The sequence below is a fragment of the Fusarium redolens genome (genome assembly GCF_020744475.1).
Source record: "Fusarium redolens strain MPI-CAGE-AT-0023 chromosome Unknown BKA55scaffold_1, whole genome shotgun sequence".
Lineage (NCBI taxonomy): Eukaryota > Fungi > Ascomycota > Sordariomycetes > Hypocreales > Nectriaceae > Fusarium > Fusarium redolens.
Window position 1 is genome coordinate 4,572,205 of NW_025763664.1, and position 24,149 is coordinate 4,596,353.

Here is a 24,149-nt window from a genome sequence, read left to right on the forward strand (position 1 = left end):
TGCGAAGGCCTGTATATGGACAATGCAAAGAGACTGTCGACTTATCTGTATCAAACGAACTCTTCGGGGGACGCGATTCGCACGGCAAAAGCACTCAGCCATTCGGTCTCGAGCTCTTCTACAAAACTCACCTCACTTCGCCTTTGTAACTACCGTATGCAGCTCTCGGCCGGAGAGAGGGTCCTCGGCTTGACTCTGCTACAGATGGATCCACGCAATTCCGGGGGCAGATAGTCTATGGTCCAAGCTTTCTGGTGCCATTGCTCTTGTTCTGGGGATGTCAAGTGAGGTGAGGTGAGGTGAGGTGAGGTGAGGTAATTGTAGTTCCTTCTAGTGGTGTTCTCCATGAAATCGAAAATCATTTTAGGTCTCGTGAGTCGGTATCTATGAGTCTGATATACTCGATATGCTATCTCCTCACTCGGTGAATCTCATATAAATAAGTTATTAATGACAACCTGGCGAAAGGCAGTTTAAGGTGCATTAGCGAAATATGAAGTTTGTATGAGCTTTGAAGATAACTCAAACATCATACTATGGAAAACCTATGACGAAGACTTCGAAATCAGACCTGAGGTGCAAATACAGTAGCTAAGCTGATCCATCCTTGGCGTCATAACCATGTAGCGTAATCAGGATATTTGGTATCTTATCCAGCTCATCGAAGTTTCTGTCCATCTGAAAATCTTATTTACTGGACCTCCATTCGGTGAAAGACTCGGCCGGCACTTGGATAGGCTATACGGAGGACATCCAATTCGCTCCGACCTGGGCTGTCTCATTGCTTGATCATTGGACCAAATGTTGATGAAGGTAATATGTAAATAAAAGGCCAGGAAGAATAAAAGTGACGAGGGTAAACCCATTCAGAAAAGTCTGCCTAAAGCCTGCAAGGACCCAGTTAACACCTATATTTTGACCGGCTAAATGCAATCCCTGAAGAATAGGCCGAGATATGAACGGGTGGCGGATCCGGTGAAGACCCGGAGAAGAGCCAGTTTGAAGGTAAGCCAAGGGCCAAGACAAACCTAAGTACATAATGAGAACGCTCCAGCCCAAGCCTCGAAAAAGAGAAGAGATCCGTGGAAGGGGAAAAAAAACTCGCCAGGGGTCATTTTCTGAGCTGTCGTCTCTGTTTCCCAACGTATCTGTTATGCCGAGTAATAAGGTATCTCCCGTGCAGCGCCACCATTCAATGAGCGGCGAAACAAAAGGTTCCAAGGCCAGTTAATGGAATTGCGAGGTGCTTTTAGTAGAAACTTAGAAATAGCCAAAACAGGCGCTGTAACGTTGTTTGATAGAGCTTCGGGAACAGTCAACGGGAAAGCCATAATCGCAACGCATCTGAACCGCAACGCACCACACAGGAGGCACATGTCGTAGACGCTGCATAGCATGGAACGGATGGGAATAGAATAGGGCCGGCCAATTGGGCCGAGTCGGGAATTTCATTGACGATCATGGGGGATCAAGTGAGTTATCTCGCACTGTGCCTTACTTGCAAAAGTGAAGGCAAAGCACTCATAGAAGCACCTCGCACGTACCGTGCAATAACTGTACACTACTATGAACCGGCGTTTTTCTGGAGCGTTGCAGTGGAGGGCAGATGCATCACCAACGTCAGCTGGTCACTTAAGGTACCTGAGGGCCACAGGCAATCCAGGGCCAGAGGAATGCTAATGCTAATGGAAACTGCTGTTGTTTAGGTTGTGGGGAGATTCGCGCAAGGCAGTGGAGAGGTTTCTACGGGCTCCATCGTCATTCTGGGTCTGGGGCTTTTCCTCTCTGCTGCCCAGATTTCCTCTCCAGGAAGTCCAAAGCACCGGGGAGATTCGCTCACGCGGTTTCTCCAGACTGGAGTACACCCACGCATTATGTGAAAAAAGGGGCCCCAATGTCCCCCCACAGTTGTCATGGAGTGTCCTCTCCACAGTTTGGCCGGCCAAACGCCGCTTGGGGCGAACCAAACGTTTGCTTTTTTGGCACCTTAGGCGACCATGAGGTGCGCTAGATATCCAAATTGTCACTGTGATGTGCTGTATTGCCCTGAACTGATATCAGGACAGTCAATCAAACGACACCCCACCATGTTAAACGGTCGGTCCGTTCCCCCATCGCCAGTTAATACCTTCACAATGGCATGCGGCATGTGGCCAAATCTTTCGTTTCGTTTTATTGTTGTTTTTACGTCTAGGCAATAGGATCTTCATTGTTTGGCTCCTTACTTTCATCATCAGCCCAACCCATCGGCGCACTTGCACTTGGCGGAATGGGATGTACCTTATCAGTCAATCATCTAATGGAACCTTCTCAAATCTAGGTAATACCCAGAACGGGAAGTATCCAGATAGTTGGGACATTCATACCTCAGCCAGCTTTTCTTTTTGGATGATCGCCTCAACATGGGATAATACAGTACAGCCCTCATCACGAACCACAAGCTCTACGGCCAGTAAACCTTGAGTTTCATCCGTAGGTATCTATCATATTCAATGGTTCATTTTTGCCAGTCGTCCCAATTCAAGATAGCACCTGCCTCTATAGAGAATCATTATCGTCCCGTCTGTGGAGTCGTGGCCCATTTAACTACACACCTCTTCTGGTCTGGGAAAAAAAAACGCTCCATCTCACACCCCCTCCATGTCGTTCCATTCTCCCCCGGATTTGTACCGTACGTACCCAAGTATCCTTGTACCTGGAAGTCCCCTTCCTTCTGGAGCCCAGCTAGTAATCACTACGCTCTCTCGCTCTTTCCTTGTACCATTACCCTTCCCACTTTCCCGTTTATCCCACACAGTTCATTCTGTCCCATCCAAACCAACACGAAACACCACGAACTCGCCTTTCACGATATCGATCGACTGCTCTTCCCCCTCGTCCTTCTTATTATCAGCCATTTTCTTTTGACGTCTGCCCCTCGAACTCGATTTATCTGTGCCTCCGGATCTCCGGTCCGTAGTTTTCGGCGTTCCCGATCGCTCCGTCTCATCAAATCGCTCTTCCTCTCGCCATGTCGAGTATATTTTCATTCAGTGCGCAATAGAGACGGACGTCTGTAGCCATTTAGGCTTGCCCACCAAAGGCAAAACCGTCCTTTCTAATACGTCGTGGCCCTCGCGCCCTCCTCTCATCGATAGTGTCGAACGTCGCTCGTTTTCTTTTCGACGCCTGTTACCATGGCTCATCATCAAGCGCGGACGATGGCCATGGATCCGCCACATATCACTGAATTTGCTTCTGAGCGTTATTTCGAAAAATTAAGCCAGCTCAATGCTCACCAACATCAGCATCAACCTCCGACTCGAGATAATCTTGATGCTTCCGCCTCATCGCCCTCGAGGTTTATTCTTCCTCTCCGGGAAACAAAAATCGCCGATGTCGAACCCTTCAAACCCCTTGACCAGAAACGTGATAAGTCAAGGTTTTTCGGCCTTCGCTCAAAAGTCTCGATCCTCCACTCCAAATCGAACGGCCAGTCCGGCCATGCGCCTCGAGCTTCCGTCGAGACGCCGCGAAAAAGGTAATATTCTTTTAACTAAATATTAATCCTTTCACTTTACTGACAAGTGAGATTAGTGCCAGCTTCGATCAGCTCTTCCTAGGACTGCCCAACGAATTACAGATTCAAATCATATCTGCCCTCCCACTAACCGACGTTCTTAATCTCCGACTTGCCTCCAAATCGTGGCACACTCTCGTCACTTTCAATGAAAACACTATCGCTCGATATCATCTCGAACGTCATATTCCCGTTTACGCCTCCCGCCTCTACCCCGTCACAGATCCGAGCGAGATCAACTTTCAACATCTATGCGGGATATGGCATCGATTACACGTCGCTGCCAAGCTCGCCTTTCTAATGTGTGAATGGATCACAAAAGATATCTTTCTTCGCCAAACCGAAGCTCAACGACTTGCATTTGCACCCCAGAACGAGCGCATGCGACGACGCCTAATCCCCCTTCTATTTACCATATTCCACTTCTTCGAGACATACCGGAAATTGTACCTAAAACGTATGGCTGAGAACGGAGGAAAAGGATTGAGACGGGAGCCATACACTTTGAACCCCATTGAAGCCGAAATCATGAGTATGTACGACGACCAAACCTTATTAAGGGTGCACGAAGTCTTTCCGCTCGTAATATCATCGTTCTGCCGGAGACTACGACCACCGACATATGTGGGTAGAGTCGAGCGATCACTTCGTGGTTATATTCGGGAGAAACCGTCCGACGATATGCATGTTGCCATTTTATGCATTGGTGGACTGCGGCAAGTGGAAAGACTTTGGGAAATTAAGGGGTATAACAGCAGACGTGGTGCTGTCGACACATGGTTTAATGCTCTCACGAAAGAGGCGCCATCTACTGAACAGTCAACGTCGAAGCCGAAACGAAGTCTTTTCGGACGCAAAAAGTCCACTAGTGAAGCCCGATCGTCTGGAACTGCATTGAACAAGGTCCGGAGTTCTGGATCAATAGATGGGAACATGGATTGGGAGACCAATCTCGTCTTCAACACAAGTTTATCTGCTGGGGCTCCCATGTCTCCTCTTACTTCGCAACAGGCTCAGGCCTTACTCAGCGACCTTCCTGTGCTGCAACAAATATGGCTCACAACAGCTGAGGCCCTGATTCTTCAGCGTCGGGTTGTCGAGCGTCCACAGGACATCAAACGCAACCAACAGGTCATGCTGGACTTGATCCGTGAAGATGGGCTTGTAGAAGAGGACGAATGGTGGTACGGCCGCAGCATTCCCGATTCTGTGCGGCCTCCCGTCGGTGTCACTGATGACGATGCGGATTAAGCGGCACCAGGTTCACTATATTTTAGGCATTCTTCGTTTGTTATGATTGCTGTTGGCGAGCGTGTTGAGAAGTTATACCATCTACTTGTCGTTTTACTTGGGTACATGCATGTGTCAAAGAACGGGGTTCTTGAGCATTTAAACGGCGTTTTTTATCGGTTGCGGAGAAAAGGACCACTGCGTTACCGAAGGTGTACTGGGTGGGAGCACTGGCTATACACATTGATACCGATTGTCTATACGACATTATATTTTCATTTATATTTCACCGCTTCCCTTATAACTTAGATGTTGAGCATGAGCGAAGCCGAGTGTCTCAAAGCCTCGACCGGCTCTTGTTTCAATGAATAGTGAAAAGAGATTCTCACCCAGTGTTTGCACTAGCCTCATGGCGTCAAGTTGGCGTCGCTCTTGATTCATTCAGACAGTAGTATATTTATTATCCAGAGAAGCCTCTACTTTGATAACAGGCGGGAAGGACATCGTTAAATTTACCAAAACAGAACGGATATGATTATCTGAACATCAGACCAGAAGTATGCTGAGCTAGACTTTGGCCTTTTGAGTGATACTTGTCCATAAGTGATATATAATCAATTCACATAAACACAATGCCTTAGCTAAGCCTGAAATCCAGCCTTTACTCCAATATGAAGCCCCTCTGCCACTTAAAAGCACATCTTTTCTTTACTTCTTATCCACACAAGTGATACTCACGTTACGTCCGCCCTCCCGTGCAAACACTCCGGTGCCCCTGTCATGATTTGTAGGACGCGTATACTTGAGTCGTCCTGCAACTCAATAGCAGAAAAGGTCCGATCACATGAAATCGACCGACTTGGGCCACCAATCTCTGCTATTTACTATCTGCTGATATTATCACTCCCTTTTCATGGTGTGAAATACTTGATTACGCATGCCAATTTCGGTCAGTGTGTTGTCAAAACGTGAATCCTGATTTGCTTCGCTGCGCCAGAGTTGCTATGATAGTCTATTCAGACGTAGTTCTGACTTTTAAAACTGGGAGCTTAAGGCATGTTTGCTATAGGCGCTGATGCAGTTTTACAAGGCTTGGGAGGTGTTTCGTTCATATTTGCGATTGGTACTGGCTCTTCTAACCGATCCGGCTCAAAATGATCCATGTTTGTTTGCTAAGGGTGCTGTCCCAGCTGAATAACGAAGACATTGTTGCTCGTGTTGAGGAATCAGAGGTCGGCCGTCAAGCTTTTGAGCTTGCCGAGGAGATTTTGAGCCTGTTGTCCGGGAAAATGGCCCTGCAGCGGAATGGCCTAATTGATTCGACAGCTGTCGTTGCTGTCGTCGCTGCCGCTGGTACAAACCCACCACTGTTACTTCTCGGAGAATACCCTCCGGAGCCCCAAGGCCCCGACTCTGCGGCTTTCCATTTGTTGGAGAAGATAGACTCGTCGGCTGGATTGACTGTTCGGATCTCAAACCCTGTGGTGAAGCATGTCGAGGTTGATGTTTGTGTTGAAGTTGGACGTGTTGATCTGCTTGGGTCTGGTAAGACTCATCAAACTGCTTGAGCTCTTGATGCTGCTGGTACAAGTGAGATGGGCTTTGTGACACTCGCTGACTCAAACTATCTTCAAGTCCAGTTGCCTGTGCCCCCGAGGCGAATGTGCTTGATATAGACGCAGAGTCTCTGGTGGTGGCAGTTGCACGAAAAGCTATAGCCTCTGCATCGGCTGATTGGGAATATCTTTCGCTAGTGCCAAGGTTTCTTGGTGTTGTCTCCTGAGACACACAAATACGCTTGACTTGTTTCTCATGAGGATAATTGGTGGCTAATTGTGCAGTCCTGAGGGATGCTTGTGGGGCATCGATCAATCGAGTGTTCGTTCGCGGACCTTGTTGTGAATTCTTCCTCTTCTTCGAAGAAACTTGGGCAGCGTCTTGGTCGTGGCTCTTTGGCCCCCGAGGTTCTTGTATGATAACGGAACTGCCACCGGCTGTTCGTGCTTTGTTCTCTTGCGTACAACCAGGCGAGCCAGTTGCGCCACCTTGTGTTTTGCTGGCCGCTGCTCCAGGAGTATCAGGCAACCCCGGGAAAGGGAAGATGGTTCGAAGAGCACTGGCTGGCTCGGTCACGTAGTTCGAACCCGGCGTGGATATTAAGGAGTTGTACGTGATTTCCTTTGTGGTTCGCTCATCAGATTGAGGCCTTGACTCCCTGAGATGAGAGTCTGATAAATTAAATGAGGATGAAGCAGGCCTGGCAGGCGGTAACCTGGGTTTGTTCCTTGATCCCCTTGGTCGGCCACGAGGCCTGCCTGTACTCTTCGTGCGCCTTGACGTTGTAACCGAAGAATTTGGCACGACCAGTGCAGATGTGCTAGTTGATTTAGCCGGTGCAATCGATGGACGTGAGGCGCTTCTTTCGGCCTCCCCTGAAACATTCATCAATTTCGGCATACTTGAAGAAGCAGCAGCTATAGAAATTTGGTCCTTATCAACACGGGGCAGTAGCTTATTCGAGCTTTGATTGTTGGAAGCACGTGGTAGAGGCATATCTGAGCCTCGATTATTTGCATCAGACTCTCGTGGTGCACCCGAACCTTCGATAAGTGTCGAAAGTTGCCTGCCATTCGTTTCATCGGGTCTCATAGCCAGGGGAACGAAGGCAGTACGCATAAGATGCGAATGTGCCTGTACCAGCTTTTTCGTACTCCCTTTTGGCCTGCCCCGTGGCCTCCCTGTTGAGGGTTTCGATGGCCTTTTCGCAGTGCTGTCTTCAGCAAAGTTTGGAGGGAAAATTTCCGAAATCCATGAAACAAAGAGATCACCCGAGCCGTACTTTGAACCACTTTCAGAGGACTCCCCATCAGGAGACGGGAGGTAGCCAGTGTTACCGCCGAACTGGATAAGGGCGCTGCAAAGCGTTTCAACGACTGTATTTGGGCGCAGTTTTCGTAAGAGTTCAAGAAGTCGATATTGCTCAGCTTTGACCTCTTCCGGTGGAAGAGTTGTTGTCGGGGGCTTAGTACCGGTAGGCTGTTCTCTGTTAGGATCTCGTGTGGGATCTGCTGGCGTGAGCAGTTCGTTCGACGGGTCCATGCTGATATCATGTTTCAAGTTCGCGTCTATAAATGGACCGTCCTCTTGTTCGTGATTGACCTTGGGTGCGATCTCTCCTTTAGTTGATTCTTCTGGGATTTCTGTTTCAATATTTCCCATACCATCTGCTTCTGTGAATGGATCCTCTTCAAGCCCTGTGCTGGCGTCTTGTGCAGTAGTCCCCCCCTCTGCTCGCCGTTCTTCATATGACACAGTCGTCTCGAGGGGTGCAGGCTGAGCAACTGGCCTGGAAATGTCTGTGATCACCAAAGGGATATCTGAGAGAGATTGTGAAGGAGTACGAGCAGCCGCTGCATGTGGTAGCCGCGGTCTCCTTGGATGGCGATACCCTTGAGCACTTGCAAGTTTGGCAGCAGCAGCAGTTCTTTCACTTGTACGCTTGGCCGCAAGGTCGCGCTCCGTCATTTGCGGCTTCTGGACGTGCATCTGCATAACACTGAAGTTACCTTGCTTCATATTCGTCTTGCCTTTAAGCTTGCTGGGCACCGCGGTCCTGATACGACCATCGCGATATGGGTTGAGGCCGGCAGCCGGCATTTTGTCCTCTTGCGGCAGACCGGGGCTAGATGAGACAGTTGTTCCATGATCTGGAGCATGGAATGGATTCATTTGGAGATCAAACAAGACATTGCCTACTCGCCAACCCGACCTGGTGGCTCTTTGTGCAGGTGTCACAGCGCCTGCTAACGGTGTAGCGGACGAGGCACTGGGGCTGGGGCTCAGGGCATGAGAATTGTCGGGAGTGCGGATTGTCGAATCGACCATAATGGCGCGTTGGGGCGCTGCGAATTGCCTGTGAGCCTATGTATCTACTATATTCGACGGATTGTTTTGAACAACACGTACGTACTTCTGAGGTCATGGCGTTGGGACTGGGTCATAATACGCTATTGACCTCAATAGCGAGCTCACAGTGACCTTTTCGGGCAAAAATCATTTGCGCCAGGCTCATGCGACTTGGATGATGCGCAAGTCAATGGTTCTTATATTGAGGTTTGTGGTGCTGTCGTGGCTTGAATTCCCGTGTTAGCGACTGGATATCATCTACTTGCCTGGTCTGCGCTGTACTTGTAGTCTACAACCCCCGTGATCGAAGTGCGTCCCATCATAGTGGGGGACGCCATGAACATCAGATGCGGCATGCACTCAATGATTCGCGACCATATTTGTCTTCCCGTTTTGAACTAGACCTAGGTGCTCTTTACTACGATACGAGTTGGATGCTGTTGATGGCGACGACCTTCGGGGCTTATAAATAAATGATGCGATATATCCATCGACTCGTTCTCCTTCTTTGGTATCTATTCTACCAAGTTCTAAATGAACGTATTTGCTTCAACTTAGGGACGTATTTTCGAACACAACATGAAACTATCGAGGCGGGCAGCCACAAGCACTCGTCATACCTAACTCACTAGCCACAGACCCATAGGCCCCCCTGATCCCAAAGTCAACTGCTACTTACCTTACCTCATGGAAGCTCCCACTGCCTGGTATTACCCTAGGTACTGTAGTGCTAGCAACTCCAGCAACACTTCCTTGCCCTATAAACGCAACGTAACGCGATACGACTCGACTCGACTCAACCTCGCCCTCGTTCTATCCCTTTCATCAGCAAGACCTCAACGGAGAGTCATTTATCTATGAACTTGTGAGCTTGACTGCGATTAAACGCTATAGCTCTCACCGAGTGGAGCTGCCCGAGTTCTTCGCTGGCGTCACATCCATCAACTCCGCAGCCTTTCTTGTAGATATTCTCGACACAATTCATCCATCGAACACCTTGTAGCTCGAGCTTGCTATAATGTCGACGAAATACGCATTCCTATCTTTGCCCCAGGGCGTCTTTGACACGAGCGATCGCGATGATGCCATTTCATCACTGCGCGGGACCATCTCCTCCGACAATGGATCCGTTTTGCCTTTCAACATCCCCGATTTCAAGATCGGCACTCTCGATGCTCTTGTGCAACAGGCAGATGAGCTTACCAAGCTCGAAGCGTCATGCCAGGCTGTTGTGTCCAAGGTCGCCGACTCTCTGAAGAATGTGCTCGAGGGTGACGAAGATCGTATCGCCCAGTATAAGATGGTCAACGATAGTCAGTCGCGCACACTTGGTTGAGGCCGGACAGTCGCTAATCGCTCACACCAGAACCCACCGATCAGTACGTGAGCACTTTCAGTTGGAACAAAATCCGATATCGAGCCGACAAGTCCCTTGCAGAGCTGATTAGTACTTTGCAAAAGGCGCGTTCATACACCAACCTCAGTCCTGAGCTTCGACTAACATGCCCCTCAGGAATTAGCCAACGTTGATACCGACGTTAAGACAAAGTTCAATCAGTATAACTCTGTCAAGACAAACCTTGCGGCTCTGCAGCGCCGCCAAACGTAAGTACTTGTCGCTGATCAAAATACCACCCTCGTCAGGATTATTAACAGTCTCAATCAGCGGCAACCTTTCTACCAAGTCCTTGACCCCCATCGTCGACCCGAAACTTCTTGTCCAGGATTCAGAGTACATTGAGACACATCTCATTGTTGTCCCCGGTAATGCAAAGAAGGATTTCATCAAGGAGTATGAGACAATATCACCCATGGTTGTGCCTCGCTCGGCTATCGAGGTGGCCAAGGACGACGAGTTTGTTCTCTTTGCAGTGGCGACATTTAAGAAACACAGCGCCGAGTTCCTCGCCAAGTGCCGAGAACAAAAGTGGACTCCCCGTCAGTACAAGTACGTTGAAGGCGGTCGACAAGAAGAGCAAAGGGAGCTCGATCGAGTCACCAATGAAGAGCGCAAGGTTTGTGGTGAGGCTCTGCGTATGGGACGCACGGGATGGAGCGAAAGTGTCATGATCTGGATACATGTTATGACATTGCGGGTCTTTGTTGAGGCAGTTCTTCGCTATGGCCTGCCTCTGGACTACGTATCGGTCTTGGTCAAGGTGAGTCAATCGGCCGCATCCCAACCCACATCACTGATTAAATTTGCAGACTACATCCAAGCTGGCGCCCAAGGTTAAGACTGCTCTGGACTCAAACTACTCGTTCCTCGGAGGCAATGCTTTTGGACGAGACAAGCGAGGCAAGATTACCAAGGACGACGCTGCGCTGAGCTCAGAGATGGCAGCTGCTGGTTTTCAAACTGGCGAGGGACACGAATACACGGCATACGTATACTACGAGATAGAGTTTCCTTAGCGACTGGCACAGCTAGAAGTTAAGGAGGAGGAAAGCAAGTTGTGAGAGAGTAACGATAGAACAAGTCGCATGCATGCAAGAAACGCCTATATTCTACCCTATCATCATGCCTATAAGTGACGACGGCCGGGGTCGCATGGCAGTAATATCCGATCTATCTTTTTTTAACTGCGAAACACAATCATCATCTATATATGCTTATTTCTTGTTGAGATAGCCCTTCTCATTGAGCCACTGAACAATCTGAGCAACACACTCCTCAACTGAGTTCTCGTGAGTTTTGATAGTGATCTCAGCATTCTCAGGCTCCTCGTAAGGAGCAGAAATGCCAGTGAAATCCTTGATCTCACCAGCGCGAGCCTTCTTGTATAGACCCTTGGGATCACGCTGCTCGGCAACTTCGAGGGGCACATCAACGTAGACTTCGACGAAGGGAATGGGCTCATCGCCACCCTGCGTGGCCTGCTCGTGCAGATCACGGGCGACCTTGCGATCCGCTCGGTAGGGAGAGATAAAAGAGGTGATGGCGATGGTGGAAGAGTCCGCAAAGAGCTTGGCGACTTCGGAGATGCGGCGAATGTTCTCGTTTCGGTCAGCCTCGGAGAAGCCAAGGTCCTTGTTCAGTCCGAAGCGGACATTGTCGCCGTCGAGACGGTAGGCAGCGACACCAAGGTGAAGGAGATGCTGCTCAAGCGCAGTGGCGACAGTGGACTTGCCAGAAGCAGAGAGACCAGTCAGCCAGATGGTGAGACCGCGCTGGCCCCGGGTCTCGTTGCGCTCCTTGCGCGATAAGGAAGGGTGCCAAGTAATGTTGCTGTGAAGGGCGTCATCAGTTAGCAATGCCTCTTGCGTTGAAGTGGGATGTGTAGAGATGGATGGCGGGGTAATGATTTAGTGACTTGGAGGAAGGCTCAGAAGCCATATAGGTATAGCCAGGGTAAAGTAGTATGCACAGTGAGTGGTTCGTTTTTGACTTACGTAGCCATTTTGTAAATAGTGTATCTTGAGATATGGTATCAGACAGTGAAGAAAGGGAGAAAAAATTGTTTGAGAAGGATGAGGATGGCAGTCTATGTAGATACTCGGAAGTAGGAAGGCAACAGGTCCGACCTACCTGTGCCTACCTACTATACCTAATAATAGTGATTTCTGACGCCAATCGCGACCTCCCCACGACCTGAGTGATAAAAATTTTATACCATCTTTCTGTACGTTTACATGATTCGCTCTCGGTATGTGATGTAGTAACTGCCCGCAACTTGCCCTCGCGATGTCGTGATCGGGCCATCGGGCGGCAGGAGCCTCTGCTACAGACTCCCCGAAGACCCAACTTTATAAAACCATGGCCAGCCTATAAGAACTAATGTTGAGGATGGCGACATCAGAGGCCTTGACCCTTTCTATACAAGCCTGTTCGTTAAGTGGCCAGCGTCTCCACGGTGGCTGTCCAATGCGCCGGAAGTCGGCCCCGCGAAGGAGAATCTGCAGGAAAAAACAACCTCAACTTTAAATGGAGAATTTGAAATTATTTGTTCATGTATAATATATGGCAGAAAATCAATAGGCCACGCTCTAGTATCCGAGTTTCCCAAAGATAACGCTCTATATGTAATTAGAATATGTTCTTGTAAAATGCCCGCATTCTATCATTTCACCTGCCACTGCGAGGTCTCTCGTCTACCGCAACTCTAAACCATTTAAATGCACCCGTCACTCCCGTCGCTCGCTCTGAAAAGTTGTCATAACATGTGTCGTCTACTCGTTTAACCAATTTTAGGCATCATCTATAAGAACGCATTAGCACATTTCTGAGACATGAGTGTCACAAGATATGGATCACTTACCGCAGCATACTTGGGCGATATGAATAGTGCTTTCGCTTCGGCCACTATCGTTGGCTTCTCGCCTGGCTCAGCCAGTAATTCGATATGGCCCCTAACCCAAGCCTTGCGGCCTTCCACCTTATATGTCTCCGCTCGGAGGACCAGAAAGCTTCCTGCTGGTGTGGGTTTGCGATAGTCCACATTGAGGTTTGCAGTTACTGCGATGTTATGAGGCAGCGCACCGAAAGAGCAACGTCCGAGACCCTCATCCAGCATAGTCGCCAGGAAACCACCATGTACGATGCCAGGGTGGCCGCACAGGTCGTCACCGACATATGCTATAGACACAAGTTGCTTGCCCTGGGGCGCCATCCAGGCGTACGGTGGTACTGGCATTTTCCCCTCGCCGATGAGCGCTCCTCCGGTCAGGCTCCGACTTCGGTATGAGCCGGGCATTTTCATGTGCGGTCGTGATTCGGTGAGTTCGGGGTTGGCGCGCAGCTCTGCAACGAGTGGGTGTTTGTTGATCGTCTCTTCCACCATCCTCGCCTCTTCGTGGTTAGCGACGAAGCGTCGCAGGCTCTCTTCGTCCGAGTGAAAGCCCATTCCGTTCGAATGCATCGTGTACCATGTTCCGAAACCGCCTGCTGTGCTTGCGCCTACGCCAGCGAGCAACATACCTGCTGCTCTCTTGAAAGCGCCGCCAGCGGCTGCTGTGGCTGCTATAAGTGAGATTTGTCAGTATATATTGCGTGTGTAAGTGCTGAGGGGGGCAAGCATACCTCCAGTCGCATAACTGCGGGACTGCGCAGGACGAGCAAATCGTTTGCAAGCTTGCGTTGCAAGACGTCCATTAAGACCAAATTGTTTGCAAAACATGGCGACTTTTTTGTTTTAGAAAGCGCACTCTGTTAACAAAAGAAAGGCGAAAACAAAGATTTATAAAAAAAAAAAAAAAAGAGAGAGCGTTGGGAATGCGCCGCCTTCGGCTTTTGATTAGAGCTAAAGTTGTCTTGATTATCGGCGTTTCCGCTTTGCCTCGGATAGGAGGGTTGGCCTCGGCGTTTATGCACTTAAACGTTAGCTGCCGTTATTCCTGGGTAATGTGGAAAGCCACTGTGGCTTATAGTAAATGCGCCAAGTTGGCCCAACCCTGATAATCGCGTGAAGATGTCCAACTGCCAGCCATGTGGTAGGACCCCTAGCACCTGTGACGTGAGTCTCATCCAACCAGAATCGCTCGACGAGCTTGTGAGACATGATTTGTAGGAGACGATCAAAGGCCACTGACGCCATGCGTGCTTGTGCGTTTTATTCCTTGTATAACCTGGCTACACTTGATAGTATTTAAAGTGTTGCATTTCCGTTTTCTGTTGCTTTGAGTTCCTCACCCATTATCCACTCTAAATTCACTTAGATCTAACTAGGTACTTTACTTACAATGGTGAGACTATGGGACTTGGCTCGCAAACTCAATATTGACTGTTTAATCTAGGCGACCGCTGAAACTGTCGATCTGGGACCTATTCACCCTCCCAAGGAGGACTCCATTACAGCCTTTGAACAAATCCTCCCTGAGCTCAAGAAGACTCTTGTTCACCTCCGCCACGACTACAATAGTGAGTCGATATAAACCTACCTCGCAGTAGATCCAAAGCTAAAGTCTCCTCCTTAGAGCACGAACCAGAGTACTTTGCAGCGGCTGCAAGTTCAATCGACCGTTTCTTGTTTTCCAATGGCTAACAGAATATAGGAACACCTCTCAGATCAAGACCTCGTCGGTTTTAGCGCAGACGACTTTGAATCTGTTCGCGTTGCTACATCCGCCTATGGCATTCATCTGTTTGGCAAGCTTCGCATCCCCGCTATGCCCGACCCTTCAGGCCCATCTTATATTCACTTCCGTGTCTTCATCGGTGGTGGGGATGAGCCTCCCAAGCTCCATAGCATTCACACCGAGGAGCGCGAGGATTCAAGTGGTGGAAAGGCCTATAGGGCCATTTTCACTAAGAACGACGAGCTTGAGTGGTTTGATACTTAATTGAGGGAAACAATGAGAAATGTATTTTATATGGCATATTGTCTAACATGCCAGTGGGCCTATTCTCAGATGTGCTTTTTTGACTCCTGCACCAACATGTGTATTGTACGGCCAAAATATTAAAACGTGGGTTCAGCTTCATCCTGTCATCACAGTTGATAAGCTCTCCTACATATCCTCCTCTCCAGCCAAGAGCTCGGCGTAGTCGTCCACTGAGGCGAACATAGGGAGATCCTTGAGCTTTCTGCGCTTCGACTTTGGCTTCTCGCTTGCTGCCTCCTTGACCTCGAATCCCTCCTCATCTTCGCTGATCAAAGCACCGCCCATCTCCTCGTCAGATCCCTCGATATCCACACTCATGTCGTCGTCGTCATCCTCACCCAGCTCGCCATCCAAGGATAATGCCTGCGAGTCGTCGTCTGATGCCATATCTGAGTCGTCGAGGTCGAAGCCAACATCAGAGCCCTCGTCATCAGGATCAACGCCAGGCTGTGTCGACACCAGTGCCTTCCAGACTTCGTCCTCTTGCTCATCGTCAGATTCGACGTTGCCTGCGGCCTGAGCATTCTTCTTGGTCTCCTTGCCCTCCTTGTCAACCTGCTGGAAGTACTGGTGGAAGAAGATATCCTCCGCAGGAACATCTTCCGCTTTCTTCTTCCAGAATGCAGATGAGTTCACAGAAGTCACGGCTCCTCCAGCTCCACGGCTGCCGAGCCAGATATCGCCAGCATCCTTGGTAGCTCGTAAAGGCTGCATGATGGACACACCCTTGGATGAATCGGTGACCTTGGCGTTTCGGTAGACGAACTTGTCTAAGAAGCGAATGAGTGAATGGCTATCAAGGTCCGGCTTCAGTGACTTCTTATTGCGCTCCAATATCGACATCGCATATACTGTAACCGAAGGGTGGTAGTGACACTGAAGAGGAATCTGAAAATAGTCAGCATGATGGTGTTGAGTTGAAACAACACTCTGTAACTTACCGTCTCCCATAAGCAACTGCGATTGGCGTTGCTATACTCGGGATCTCTCTTGCGGCCATCGTATCTTTGCTTCTCATTCGCGGGCTCATCGTCAAAAATAGACTCCTCAGGCTCTTCCAGTAAAGTCGAAAGATCGGGGAAACTCTCGCGTAGGTGCCCGACAAGGTAGAGAAGTCCACACGTAAATGAGGGTTGATGAAGACCAGAAATCTGGAGCATACGCTTGGCAAAAGCCTTGACTCGGCGACTGTCAACATCGTTCTTGAGCGCGCGCAGGAGAAGGTTCAAGTAAAGTGCCTGCTTTGAGGAGTTTACCAGTCGAGGGTCAAGTAGGGACTCGTACAAGGTCCTATAGAACCTGTCGTTTGCGAGACTTCGTGACGAAGATATTTGTTGGATCAAGAGAAGTGCCTGGATTCCAGTGTTGAAGTTGCCTGAGTGAGCAATCTTGAAGAGTGTGTCTAGGTGAGATTCCATGCTATTAGAGTGTCAGTATTATGTGTGCGACAAAACATGTTCAAAGAAACAGTCACACATACATAGCATCATTGCCAACCATGAATGGAGCTGCGCGGTTGACACCAGTCAAGATCGCAGATACAAGCTTATCGGCAGCCTCAGTCTCAGGCTCAGAAGCTGAGGGCTTCGCTGGCTTACCGCCTCGCGGCCTTTGAGGTCGCCGTCCAATATTTCGTTTAACGTCATCTTTGTTATCGTCGTCTTTGGCCGATTTCGAGTCCGTTGGCGCAGAAATACCTAGACTCCCAGTTTTTAAGATGATAGTAAAAAGGTCGAAGTAAATCCGCATCAGGGCCTCGGCCAATGAAGGCTCCTTGTTGCTTAGTATGGTCTGGTTCAGGGTGTTGATGGCATAGTACTTTGATCGGTGGTCCTGAGTTGGGTGCAGAAGGATATCCTGCTCGATAGTTCGGACGATGATAGGCTTCATTCCAGGATGTGAATTCTGCAGCTGGAGAATGAGGTACGATGCTCGAGAAGAGATCTTGCGGTCTCGATCACCCAGCTTATTGACAAGCAATCTAAGGAGATTGGATTCTTGCTCAGGCTTCTCCTTGAGGAGGCCATAGACAAAGTCGAGCGCTCGGGTACGTGAATACTCGATCTCATCCGAGCACCAGGATTCGAGAAGTTGAATGAGCCGGAAGTAAGTCGCCTTAAGCCAGTCCTCATAAATCCAAGCGATCAGGTGGGCGGGTGTGATCTTGCCAGGCAGCGCGTTGCCAGGGGCCCAAGGCTTTCCAGGATGTCGCTGCAAAGTTCCAACAAGCCCTGGCTGATCGTGGAAAGCTCGAAGGCGGCGGTCAGCAGGGAGCAATGTGCCGGGACCAAGCAAATCAACGAGCGCGCCAATGGCACCAAGGGCTTGTCCTCGACTTTTCTTGGAGGCCAGGCTCATAAGAGCATCAAAAGCTCTGATGTTGTGCACCGGAGACTCTTGAACGGCAAGAGTGAGAGCAGAGACCTTATCACTAAGTGTACCTGAAGTCATGATTGTTGACAAGAACTTGTGAGAAGACTGAGCAAAGACGCTGGTTCTATATTTGGTTGCATCCTCCTCAAGGAGCGTCTGAGCGTGCTGTTTCAGAGCATCCAGAGCAGCTCTCGGTGGGTTGGGCTCATCAGTAGTCGGTGCGGGGAGTTTGCGTAGCTCAGAATCATGCCAGTCTGCTCGGGGCTCGAAGGCCTGTCTTACTGTTAGTGGTCAGACAATCCACCCTAGAAATCGTTCAGCCTACCATGTTGCTTTTCTTTTGGGTAGGTTCCTTGGATACCGCGGCCTGTTCTTCTTCGCTATCATCGTCATCGGCACCCTCGACTTCGTCATCTTCAGCATCGTTGTCGCCCTCATCCTCGTCCTCCTCTCCCTCATCGTCTTGGTCGCTGGCTTCGCTCATTTCAAGCTCTGTAAATCCAAGTTGTTTGGAGAAAGCGGCCAGCTCATCCTTAAGGCTCTTATCGATAGCTTTAGAATCCTTGGGGCCCTGGGCGTACTCTTCGTCGTCAGAGTCAATATCCTGAATAAGCGCCAGGTCGCTCTCATCGCCGCCAAGAGCCCTAATCTCTTCCAATAGAGTCTTCTCATCAATCTTTCCGCTCTTCTCACTAGATGAGCCCTCGGAATTTCGCTGTCTCTTTTGATGTTGGTCGCCGTTGGCCTTAGTTGGAGGTTGTTTTCGCTTGCCAAGCTTCTTGTCGATTGTAGACGTCAGATTATCCAATGCGCTATTGTCGAAGCTTGGACCCTTTGAAGAGCTGCGAGGCCCTTTGCCTTTCGATTTCTTAGCAGGCTTCGCCATCTTATCAAAGCCGATTTGCGGATTGAAAATCTCAGATGGAAACTCTTAAATGGAAATGGATTTCGGGGACCTCCAACTTTTTTTTTCTGGCGTCGCATTTTTCCAAGTGCCCCACCTCCACCTTCCGGGCGTCTAACGCGCCTACAGGCGCTAATGCAGGATGACTAACTTTATATCAATTAGAGACCTTAGGTAGACGGAAAGTCTTCCGACCCTCGAAATCCTATCAAAAGAGGGCCTCGGATCTCACAAGAGTTGCATGTGTTGAAAGCTGGTATTGTCTCAGCTTTAAAAACCATGATTCGACCAAGGATTGCGCGCCTAGGCGGCTCTGTTATCCAAAGGGGTCCTTGGGGTGTGCAGCAGCGCGCCTTGTCACTCACAGGTCTAGCAAAAGCCGACTCGCAACGGTCCACCCTATCGACAATATGGGTGCCAACTGGGGGTATTACTGCCAATGAAGATGAGAGTGAGGTTATATTATTTATATTGAATCTGATTTACGAGCTAATCAAATTGTAGTCGGCCACGGAAAACTTGTTCGCGGTGGTTTCCTCCGCCAGGTAGCTCAACCTCAGTCGCCAAATGATTGACTTGGGTATTAATACATCAGCAGGCCCACTCTGGAATTTTCCAGCTCCTTCCCATGGGCCTTCGTGTTCAGGATAAGATAGAAAAGTTGATCGATAAACATATGCACTCAGTTGGTCCGTACGATGCCACCAACTTAGCACATATCACTGAAACATCATTCGCAGGTGCATCAAGATTATCCCTGTCAACCATTTCATCAGAAGAACTGTGGCGAAGGAGTGATCGCCTTGACTCTGTTGCGCCAGAGGTAAGAGTCTGAATCTATGATGAAGCGGCATGGGCTGACTCGTTCAGCTCTTTCGACTCAAAGATCGTAAAGAGACTCCACTGATACTCTCACCCACACATGAGGAGGAGATCACTGCACTTGTCGCTGGAATCGTCAATTCCTATAAGGACCTTCCTATTCGACTGTACCAAATCAGTTCGCATTTCCAGCTTCAACATTGACCCTCAACCTACTGACGTTTCCCAGCCCGAAAATACCGTGATGAGCGTCGCCCTCGCCACGGTCTTCTACGCTCACGAGAGTTCCTCATGAAGGATCTCTACACTTTCGATCTCACAACACTTGAAGCTGTGGAGACTTATCGTCAAGTATCTGCAGCATACCGCGCCTTCTTTGATGAGCTGAAACTCCCCTATCTTGTGGCCGAGGCAAGCTCTGGTGATATGGGCGGTGACCTAAGCCATGAATATCACTTGCCAAGTCCTGTTGGAGAAGATACCGTGATAAATTGTGGCTCTTGTGGCTATACGGCCAATGACGAAGTCGCTGCTCTCCGACCCCCCTCTACAGCAAACGATGGTTCAGAGAACACTTCGGCGTCCCAGTTTCGTGTTTGGCGAGGTATTTCGAAAGATCGAAAAGCCTTGATCAACGTTTGGTATCCTCGATTATCGGAGGCCTCTGCAGAAAGCGGTCTCAGTCTTCATGCCGTCAAATCAGCTGTTTCTGAGCTGGACACCACCATTGAGGATCCTTTACCACTGTGGGGAGAATCATTGAAGAGCGGAACGACACAAGTGATCAATGTTATTGATGGAAGACTTGCGCCAATGTTTGAGAGTGTTCGCGATCAGTTACCATTGCTACCCGAAGATCTTCAACCATACCAAGTTGAGTATTCAACAATTGACAGCACAGCCTCTGGTGGCGGACTGAATCTGGCACGTATCACTGATGGCGATGCCTGCCCTCGATGTGAAGAGGGCGTATTAAAACTCCATCGTGCTTTAGAGTGTGGCCACACATTCCAGCTTGGAACTCGTTACTCAGTACCATTCGATGCCTGTGTCACTCTACCACGCTCGGGGATTCCGGCGGCAGCTGCAGAAGAGGGACTGATTCCAGGGAGTCGTATACCTATTCAAATGGGCTGTCATGGTGTTGGCGTTTCGAGAATCTTTGGTGCTGTTGCTGAGATTCTCGCAGACGAGCAAGGACTGAATTGGCCCCGAGCCATTGCGCCGTTTGAGGTTGCGATCATACCTGCATCAGACCTAGCCGAAGACTCTCTGAGAATTTACGATTTACTTGCCGCGGGCGACAACTCGCGTAATAGCTTTGACGTTGTTCTCGATGATCGCCAGCGATCATTTGTCTGGAAGATGAAAGATGCCGATATGGTGGGCTTTCCTGTTTTGGTCATTATAGGAAGATCCTACAAAGAAAATGGGACTTGCGAAGTTCAATGTAGACGACTCTCGATCAAGGAAACTGTAAAGCTTGATGCTCTGCCAGAGTTTATCTCAAATTTGTTGGATCAGTTGTAAGGAAGGGGGCCGTTTTATTATAACATAGCTACAACTTTCAAGGCGAATGTATATTAAATAAAGCACGCTTCATACAAATATAGATAGATAACATCAGACAAAAGAGAAAAGAAAGAAAATATTCATCTCATAAAGTAGAAAATCAAGTATCTGGGGGGGAACGGGGGCTACTAATTGGATTATAATGTAGGTAGGTTGGTTCGTAAGTGCCCAGGCAGATAGGCGACAGTGCCTATAGCACCCCCGTTAGTAGAATCCAACAACCCCACGTTTTATTCCTGAAGCGAGACGCTGGAGGGGCATTCAAACGAAGTAATTCACTTACGACAACTACAACCTATCCGCCGACGCCGACGATACGCCAAAAATGACTGGAAGACAAGAAACAAGTAAACCTACTACCTATAATTCATTCTGAGTTCCCATTTGCTGACCTACTTGTGCTGCAGTTAACCTCGATACACTAGAGCCCCAGCAGCTCGCCCAAGTCAAGAAGCAGCTTGATGAAGAGCTCGAGCACTTGACGACGTCGTTCGCGCAGCTCCATGCCGCCCAGAACAAGTTTAAAGACTGCCTCCGATGCGTTAAAAGTCGTGCTGCCGCTCCCAAAGGTACATAGTTTGCCTGCTTAGCCGATCCCCCCACCCAACGCACAATCTCGCTTTCCGAACAACACCTGACATGCTCTAGGAGCCAACTCTATACTGGTTCCCCTCACCAACTCACTCTACGTCCGCGGAGAGCTCACAGATGCCGATACTGTATTGGTGGATGTAGGCACTGGCTTCTTGGTTGAAAAGGTACGCGATCTTGGCATCCTCGGAGCTGCTCCCTGATTGACCGTCATACAGAAACTCAAGTCGGCCGAAAAGTTCTACGAGACCAAGGTTGAGGAGCTGGGAAATAACCTGAAAGACCTCGAGGTCATTGTCCAACGGAAGCAGACTAACGCACGAACGATTGAGGAAGGTCTGTTTTTCTCGGGCACGCATCCTCTACTAAGAGCAAGGCTAATATGACCCCTAACAGTTTTGAGGCAAAAGATCATGGCTGGCCAAGGGCAAGGTGATCAACAGGCCTAAAAGAATGAATTAAAAACGTCCCATATTCTGGGTACAACGAAGATTAGCCAGACGCCAATTCAGTAGGGATCTTACGGTGATCTCCCAGGCGACACAGCATCGCCTTTGCGTGCCCGCTATGGCGAGGCAGTATCAGCATGCACCCTGTTCAGGAGGGTTTGGACCTCCAATATGGTCCGCAAGAAGCACCCGAGCCTCGACTGGAGATCATCACCCTCCTCCCATATATTCTCGAGGCCCTTCCCCCAGTACTTTCGGCCACCACTGGCGTGATTCACACTTTCTTCCCAGTGGAGAGCGTATAATTCAACCCCCCAAGTAATATTTTGCTCTCCAATCGTGCGAGGTCCCTTTAGAGTCTTGGTGATGTTAATCTTGAGGACATAGGCGGATTCTTTGAATGGAACTATTGCCCAAGATCTTGCCCGAATTTCAGTGATTTGCTCATCGGGGATCGCAAGTTTACTCGTGTTGACTTCTGGCAAAGGGAGAATGGTGCCCTCGTCTGGTTTGAAGACAACCGATACCCTCTTTGCAAGATCTTTGAACTCTGGTGGAACGTCCACTTTGTCCCAAGCGTCCATTCGAATATTCCAATCGTGTTCCCTGTGAGTACAAGACATGAGTAAGTGAGACTTCTTTCGAATAATTGACGTACATGTCAGGAGCAGCAATCGTCCAACTCCAACGTGCCCGGGGCTCTGGCCTAGTAGCGTGGACCATTGCCAGTTGCATAAGTTGAGGATCGTAGTCGGCCTCGGTCTTGATTCGTAGACCATTGGCCATTACAACCACCTCGCAACCACGCCTCATGTCTTTTATGTTCTTGCAGATGCCCGCCTCTGGGCGTGAGATATACTGCAAGAGCTGCTCCGCCTCGTTAGCGTCTTCAAGTCTAATGCATGTCAGGAACAGTGATCCAATTTGAGCCTATTGTCTGCTCACCTGGTTTCAATCGAGGCTCCTCCACGACTGGGATACATGTTCATAAGTCTGACGAAATCGGTGTATGTGATCTCGTCTTCAGTACCTCTCGGTCTCTTGGCAATAATAATATGCCCGAAATTGACTCGTAAGCCCATGGTCTTGGTGAGTGCCATGAGGCCTTCTGCCGAGGACGCCAGGTCGGATGCTAGTTTTGGCAAGTGTTCGTCCATCGCAGAAGTGTTGGTGACAAGATTCGAGGTTTTCGAAAGAAAGAATGGGCGTGCTCCAAGTTCCAATCGAATCATATCAGTAACAGTCGCTTCAGTTGGCTTTTGTACAAAGAAACGCGCAGGAGAACTGTCGTTAGATAGACGCATGTCCCGAATTCTCCAGTTCACTGCTTCAAACGCCTGCTGAAGGCGATGGATAGAATCGCAGTGAATCTCAAGAATGTTTGGTACATCCCGCGTGATGTAGACCCGATACTTTCTGCGGATATCGTCGAGTGCTCCTGGCTCATCCAATGCAATGGGGAGAAAGTGTTGCCCAGGGAGTACAAGGGTCGCCTGCAAGTCTCGTCAAACGCTGTCATTCAAACTTAGAGGTGAGTTCGAGACGGCCTTTACCTGTACTAGATCTTTTTCTGGCGGTGGACGGCCAAGATGTTCAGCATCCTCGGCTTGCCGTATCTTTTCTTCTCTACCTTGGTAGATGTTTTTAGCTGTCTTCAACTTCTCATTTTTCGTCGACGCAAACTTTGGCGTCCTTGAGAAAGCAGTTGGAGGGATGAAGCCACCTCTTCCCGAGGGCACTTCTCTTCCCCTACCCCGATACATGCCGCAGTGCGCAGTCTTTACTCAAGGGAGAACAGAGAAGAAAGAGCGGGTGAAGAATAGGTAATATCGATAGGTGTGCGAGATGCCGGCCACGGAAATGTTTAAAAGACTGGTGGTCACGGTAAAGTCTTGTGGTGGGAAGAGTTGAGAAGGCGGAGGGGGGGGATGGAAAGAAAGGAGAAGAGGTGCATGGAAACAGTGAATCACAGCCGGGCGGCTGCCTATGAAGCAAACGATTTCATTGCATTTCGTTTGAGGGCAAAGGGCTGGTACTGTTTATCGGCAAAGCATGATTGCTCTTTCCCGTTTGCTATCCTGCATGGCACTTGCACAGCTTTCGGGGACTTGCCATTCTATGCCTCCTTGGTGTTTGTCTACCTTATACCTTAGGTAGCAAATATTCTAAGTGTACATAATCAAGTAAATGCACAGGTAAGGTAGTCTAAGCAGGAAAATCTTGCTCTCGATTCAACGAGGTGTCTGAGCTAATATATAAGTAAGTAATAATACTTTAGAATAAGCTATTCATTTCAAGAACTTCTATAGCTCTATTTAAATAAGGCTATTGATTACATATATTTAAAAGTTATTAGTTCAGTCTGTAATTATTTGTAAGAGCCAAGAATAGATAAGAACTGGTCATAATTAACAGATGCTTA

The 24,149-nt window shown here is 49.1% G+C and overlaps 10 protein-coding genes across 10 annotated transcripts; 5 read left to right on the plus strand and 5 right to left on the minus strand.

Annotated features, from left to right (window-relative positions):
- Positions 1-3,176: 3,176 nt before the first annotated feature.
- On the plus strand, positions 3,177-4,810 carry BKA55DRAFT_496710 (uncharacterized protein; the record flags this gene model as incomplete). Its single annotated transcript, XM_046186393.1, has 2 exons — positions 3,177-3,520; positions 3,577-4,810. The coding sequence occupies 2 exons, from the start codon at positions 3,177-3,179 to the stop codon at positions 4,808-4,810; spliced, it is 1,578 nt and encodes a 525-aa protein (XP_046057203.1).
- A 687-nt stretch (positions 4,811-5,497) lies between these two features.
- Positions 5,498-8,979, minus strand: BKA55DRAFT_48279 (uncharacterized protein). Its single transcript, XM_046186201.1, has 2 exons — positions 8,760-8,979; positions 5,498-8,691 (listed from the first exon to the last, which is right to left on the minus strand). Exons 1-2 carry the CDS (start codon positions 8,788-8,790, stop codon positions 5,939-5,941), a joined length of 2,784 nt encoding a protein of 927 aa, XP_046057204.1. The 5' UTR covers positions 8,791-8,979; the 3' UTR covers positions 5,498-5,938.
- Positions 8,980-9,713: 734 nt separating this feature from the next.
- Positions 9,714-11,110, plus strand: BKA55DRAFT_683495 (uncharacterized protein; the record flags this gene model as incomplete). Its single annotated transcript, XM_046198517.1, has 5 exons — positions 9,714-10,008; positions 10,062-10,160; positions 10,216-10,300; positions 10,362-10,854; positions 10,904-11,110. The coding sequence occupies 5 exons, from the start codon at positions 9,714-9,716 to the stop codon at positions 11,108-11,110; spliced, it is 1,179 nt and encodes a 392-aa protein (XP_046057205.1).
- A 198-nt stretch (positions 11,111-11,308) lies between these two features.
- Positions 11,309-12,096, minus strand: BKA55DRAFT_533034 (Adenylylsulfate kinase-domain-containing protein; the record flags this gene model as incomplete). Its single annotated transcript, XM_046189410.1, has 2 exons — positions 11,309-11,924; positions 12,089-12,096. 2 exons carry the CDS (start codon positions 12,094-12,096, stop codon positions 11,309-11,311), a joined length of 624 nt encoding a protein of 207 aa, XP_046057206.1.
- Positions 12,097-12,610: 514 nt separating this feature from the next.
- BKA55DRAFT_551702 (HotDog domain-containing protein) lies at positions 12,611-13,935 on the minus strand. The gene is made up of 3 exons (XM_046191381.1): positions 13,716-13,935; positions 12,955-13,655; positions 12,611-12,894 (listed from the first exon to the last, which is right to left on the minus strand). The coding sequence occupies exons 1-3, from the start codon at positions 13,810-13,812 to the stop codon at positions 12,874-12,876; spliced, it is 819 nt and encodes a 272-aa protein (XP_046057207.1). The 5' UTR covers positions 13,813-13,935; the 3' UTR covers positions 12,611-12,873.
- A 190-nt stretch (positions 13,936-14,125) lies between these two features.
- Positions 14,126-15,058, plus strand: BKA55DRAFT_48434 (uncharacterized protein). Its single transcript, XM_046186206.1, has 5 exons — positions 14,126-14,148; positions 14,361-14,377; positions 14,429-14,552; positions 14,609-14,637; positions 14,687-15,058. The coding sequence occupies exons 2-5, from the start codon at positions 14,375-14,377 to the stop codon at positions 14,972-14,974; spliced, it is 444 nt and encodes a 147-aa protein (XP_046057208.1). The 5' UTR covers positions 14,126-14,148; positions 14,361-14,374; the 3' UTR covers positions 14,975-15,058.
- Positions 15,059-15,142: 84 nt separating this feature from the next.
- Positions 15,143-18,275, minus strand: BKA55DRAFT_497212 (CBF/Mak21 family-domain-containing protein; the record flags this gene model as incomplete). The annotated part of the gene is made up of 4 exons (XM_046186446.1): positions 15,143-15,904; positions 15,958-16,435; positions 16,497-17,662; positions 17,715-18,275. 4 exons carry the CDS (start codon positions 18,273-18,275, stop codon positions 15,143-15,145), a joined length of 2,967 nt encoding a protein of 988 aa, XP_046057209.1.
- A 218-nt stretch (positions 18,276-18,493) lies between these two features.
- Positions 18,494-20,885, plus strand: BKA55DRAFT_551716 (uncharacterized protein). The gene is made up of 7 exons (XM_046191382.1): positions 18,494-18,744; positions 18,798-18,838; positions 18,892-18,982; positions 19,034-19,116; positions 19,164-19,293; positions 19,345-20,507; positions 20,555-20,885. The coding sequence occupies exons 1-7, from the start codon at positions 18,573-18,575 to the stop codon at positions 20,567-20,569; spliced, it is 1,695 nt and encodes a 564-aa protein (XP_046057210.1). The 5' UTR covers positions 18,494-18,572; the 3' UTR covers positions 20,570-20,885.
- A 127-nt stretch (positions 20,886-21,012) lies between these two features.
- Positions 21,013-21,727, plus strand: BKA55DRAFT_533038 (Prefoldin; the record flags this gene model as incomplete). Its single annotated transcript, XM_046189411.1, has 5 exons — positions 21,013-21,034; positions 21,095-21,256; positions 21,336-21,445; positions 21,497-21,614; positions 21,675-21,727. The coding sequence occupies 5 exons, from the start codon at positions 21,013-21,015 to the stop codon at positions 21,725-21,727; spliced, it is 465 nt and encodes a 154-aa protein (XP_046057211.1).
- Positions 21,728-21,843: 116 nt separating this feature from the next.
- Positions 21,844-23,980, minus strand: BKA55DRAFT_631968 (uncharacterized protein; the record flags this gene model as incomplete). The annotated part of the gene is made up of 4 exons (XM_046196957.1): positions 23,281-23,980; positions 22,673-23,220; positions 22,386-22,622; positions 21,844-22,333 (listed from the first exon to the last, which is right to left on the minus strand). The coding sequence occupies exons 1-4, from the start codon at positions 23,488-23,490 to the stop codon at positions 21,844-21,846; spliced, it is 1,485 nt and encodes a 494-aa protein (XP_046057212.1). The 5' UTR covers positions 23,491-23,980.
- Between the last annotated feature and the right edge of the window lie 169 nt (positions 23,981-24,149).

Excerpts from the sequence above, each read along its gene's own strand:
- BKA55DRAFT_48279 (XM_046186201.1), bottom strand. The coding sequence starts at position 8,790 with ATGACCCAGTCCCAACGCCATGACCTCAGAA. Across the intron at positions 8,692-8,759 it reads CCAACGCCATGACCTCAGAA|CGCCCCAACGCGCCATTATG; the intron begins GTACGTACGTGT and ends GGCAATTCGCAG.
- BKA55DRAFT_551702 (XM_046191381.1), bottom strand. The coding sequence starts at position 13,812 with ATGTTTTGCAAACAATTTGGTCTTAATGGACGTCTTGCAACGCAAGCT. Across the intron at positions 13,656-13,715 it reads CCGCAGTTATGCGACTGGAG|CAGCCACAGCAGCCGCTGGC; the intron begins GTATGCTTGCCC and ends TCTCACTTATAG. Across the intron at positions 12,895-12,954 it reads TATCGCCCAAGTATGCTGCG|ATGATGCCTAAAATTGGTTA; the intron begins GTAAGTGATCCA and ends GCGTTCTTATAG.
- BKA55DRAFT_48434 (XM_046186206.1), top strand. Across the intron at positions 14,553-14,608 it reads CCTCCGCCACGACTACAATA|AGCACGAACCAGAGTACTTT; the intron begins GTGAGTCGATAT and ends TCTCCTCCTTAG. Across the intron at positions 14,638-14,686 it reads CAGAGTACTTTGCAGCGGCT|GAACACCTCTCAGATCAAGA; the intron begins GCAAGTTCAATC and ends AACAGAATATAG.
- BKA55DRAFT_551716 (XM_046191382.1), top strand. The coding sequence starts at position 18,573 with ATGATTCGACCAAGGATTGCGCGCCTAGGCGGCTCTGTTATCCAAAGG. Across the intron at positions 18,745-18,797 it reads TACTGCCAATGAAGATGAGA|TCGGCCACGGAAAACTTGTT; the intron begins GTGAGGTTATAT and ends ATCAAATTGTAG. Across the intron at positions 19,117-19,163 it reads TTGACTCTGTTGCGCCAGAG|CTCTTTCGACTCAAAGATCG; the intron begins GTAAGAGTCTGA and ends TGACTCGTTCAG.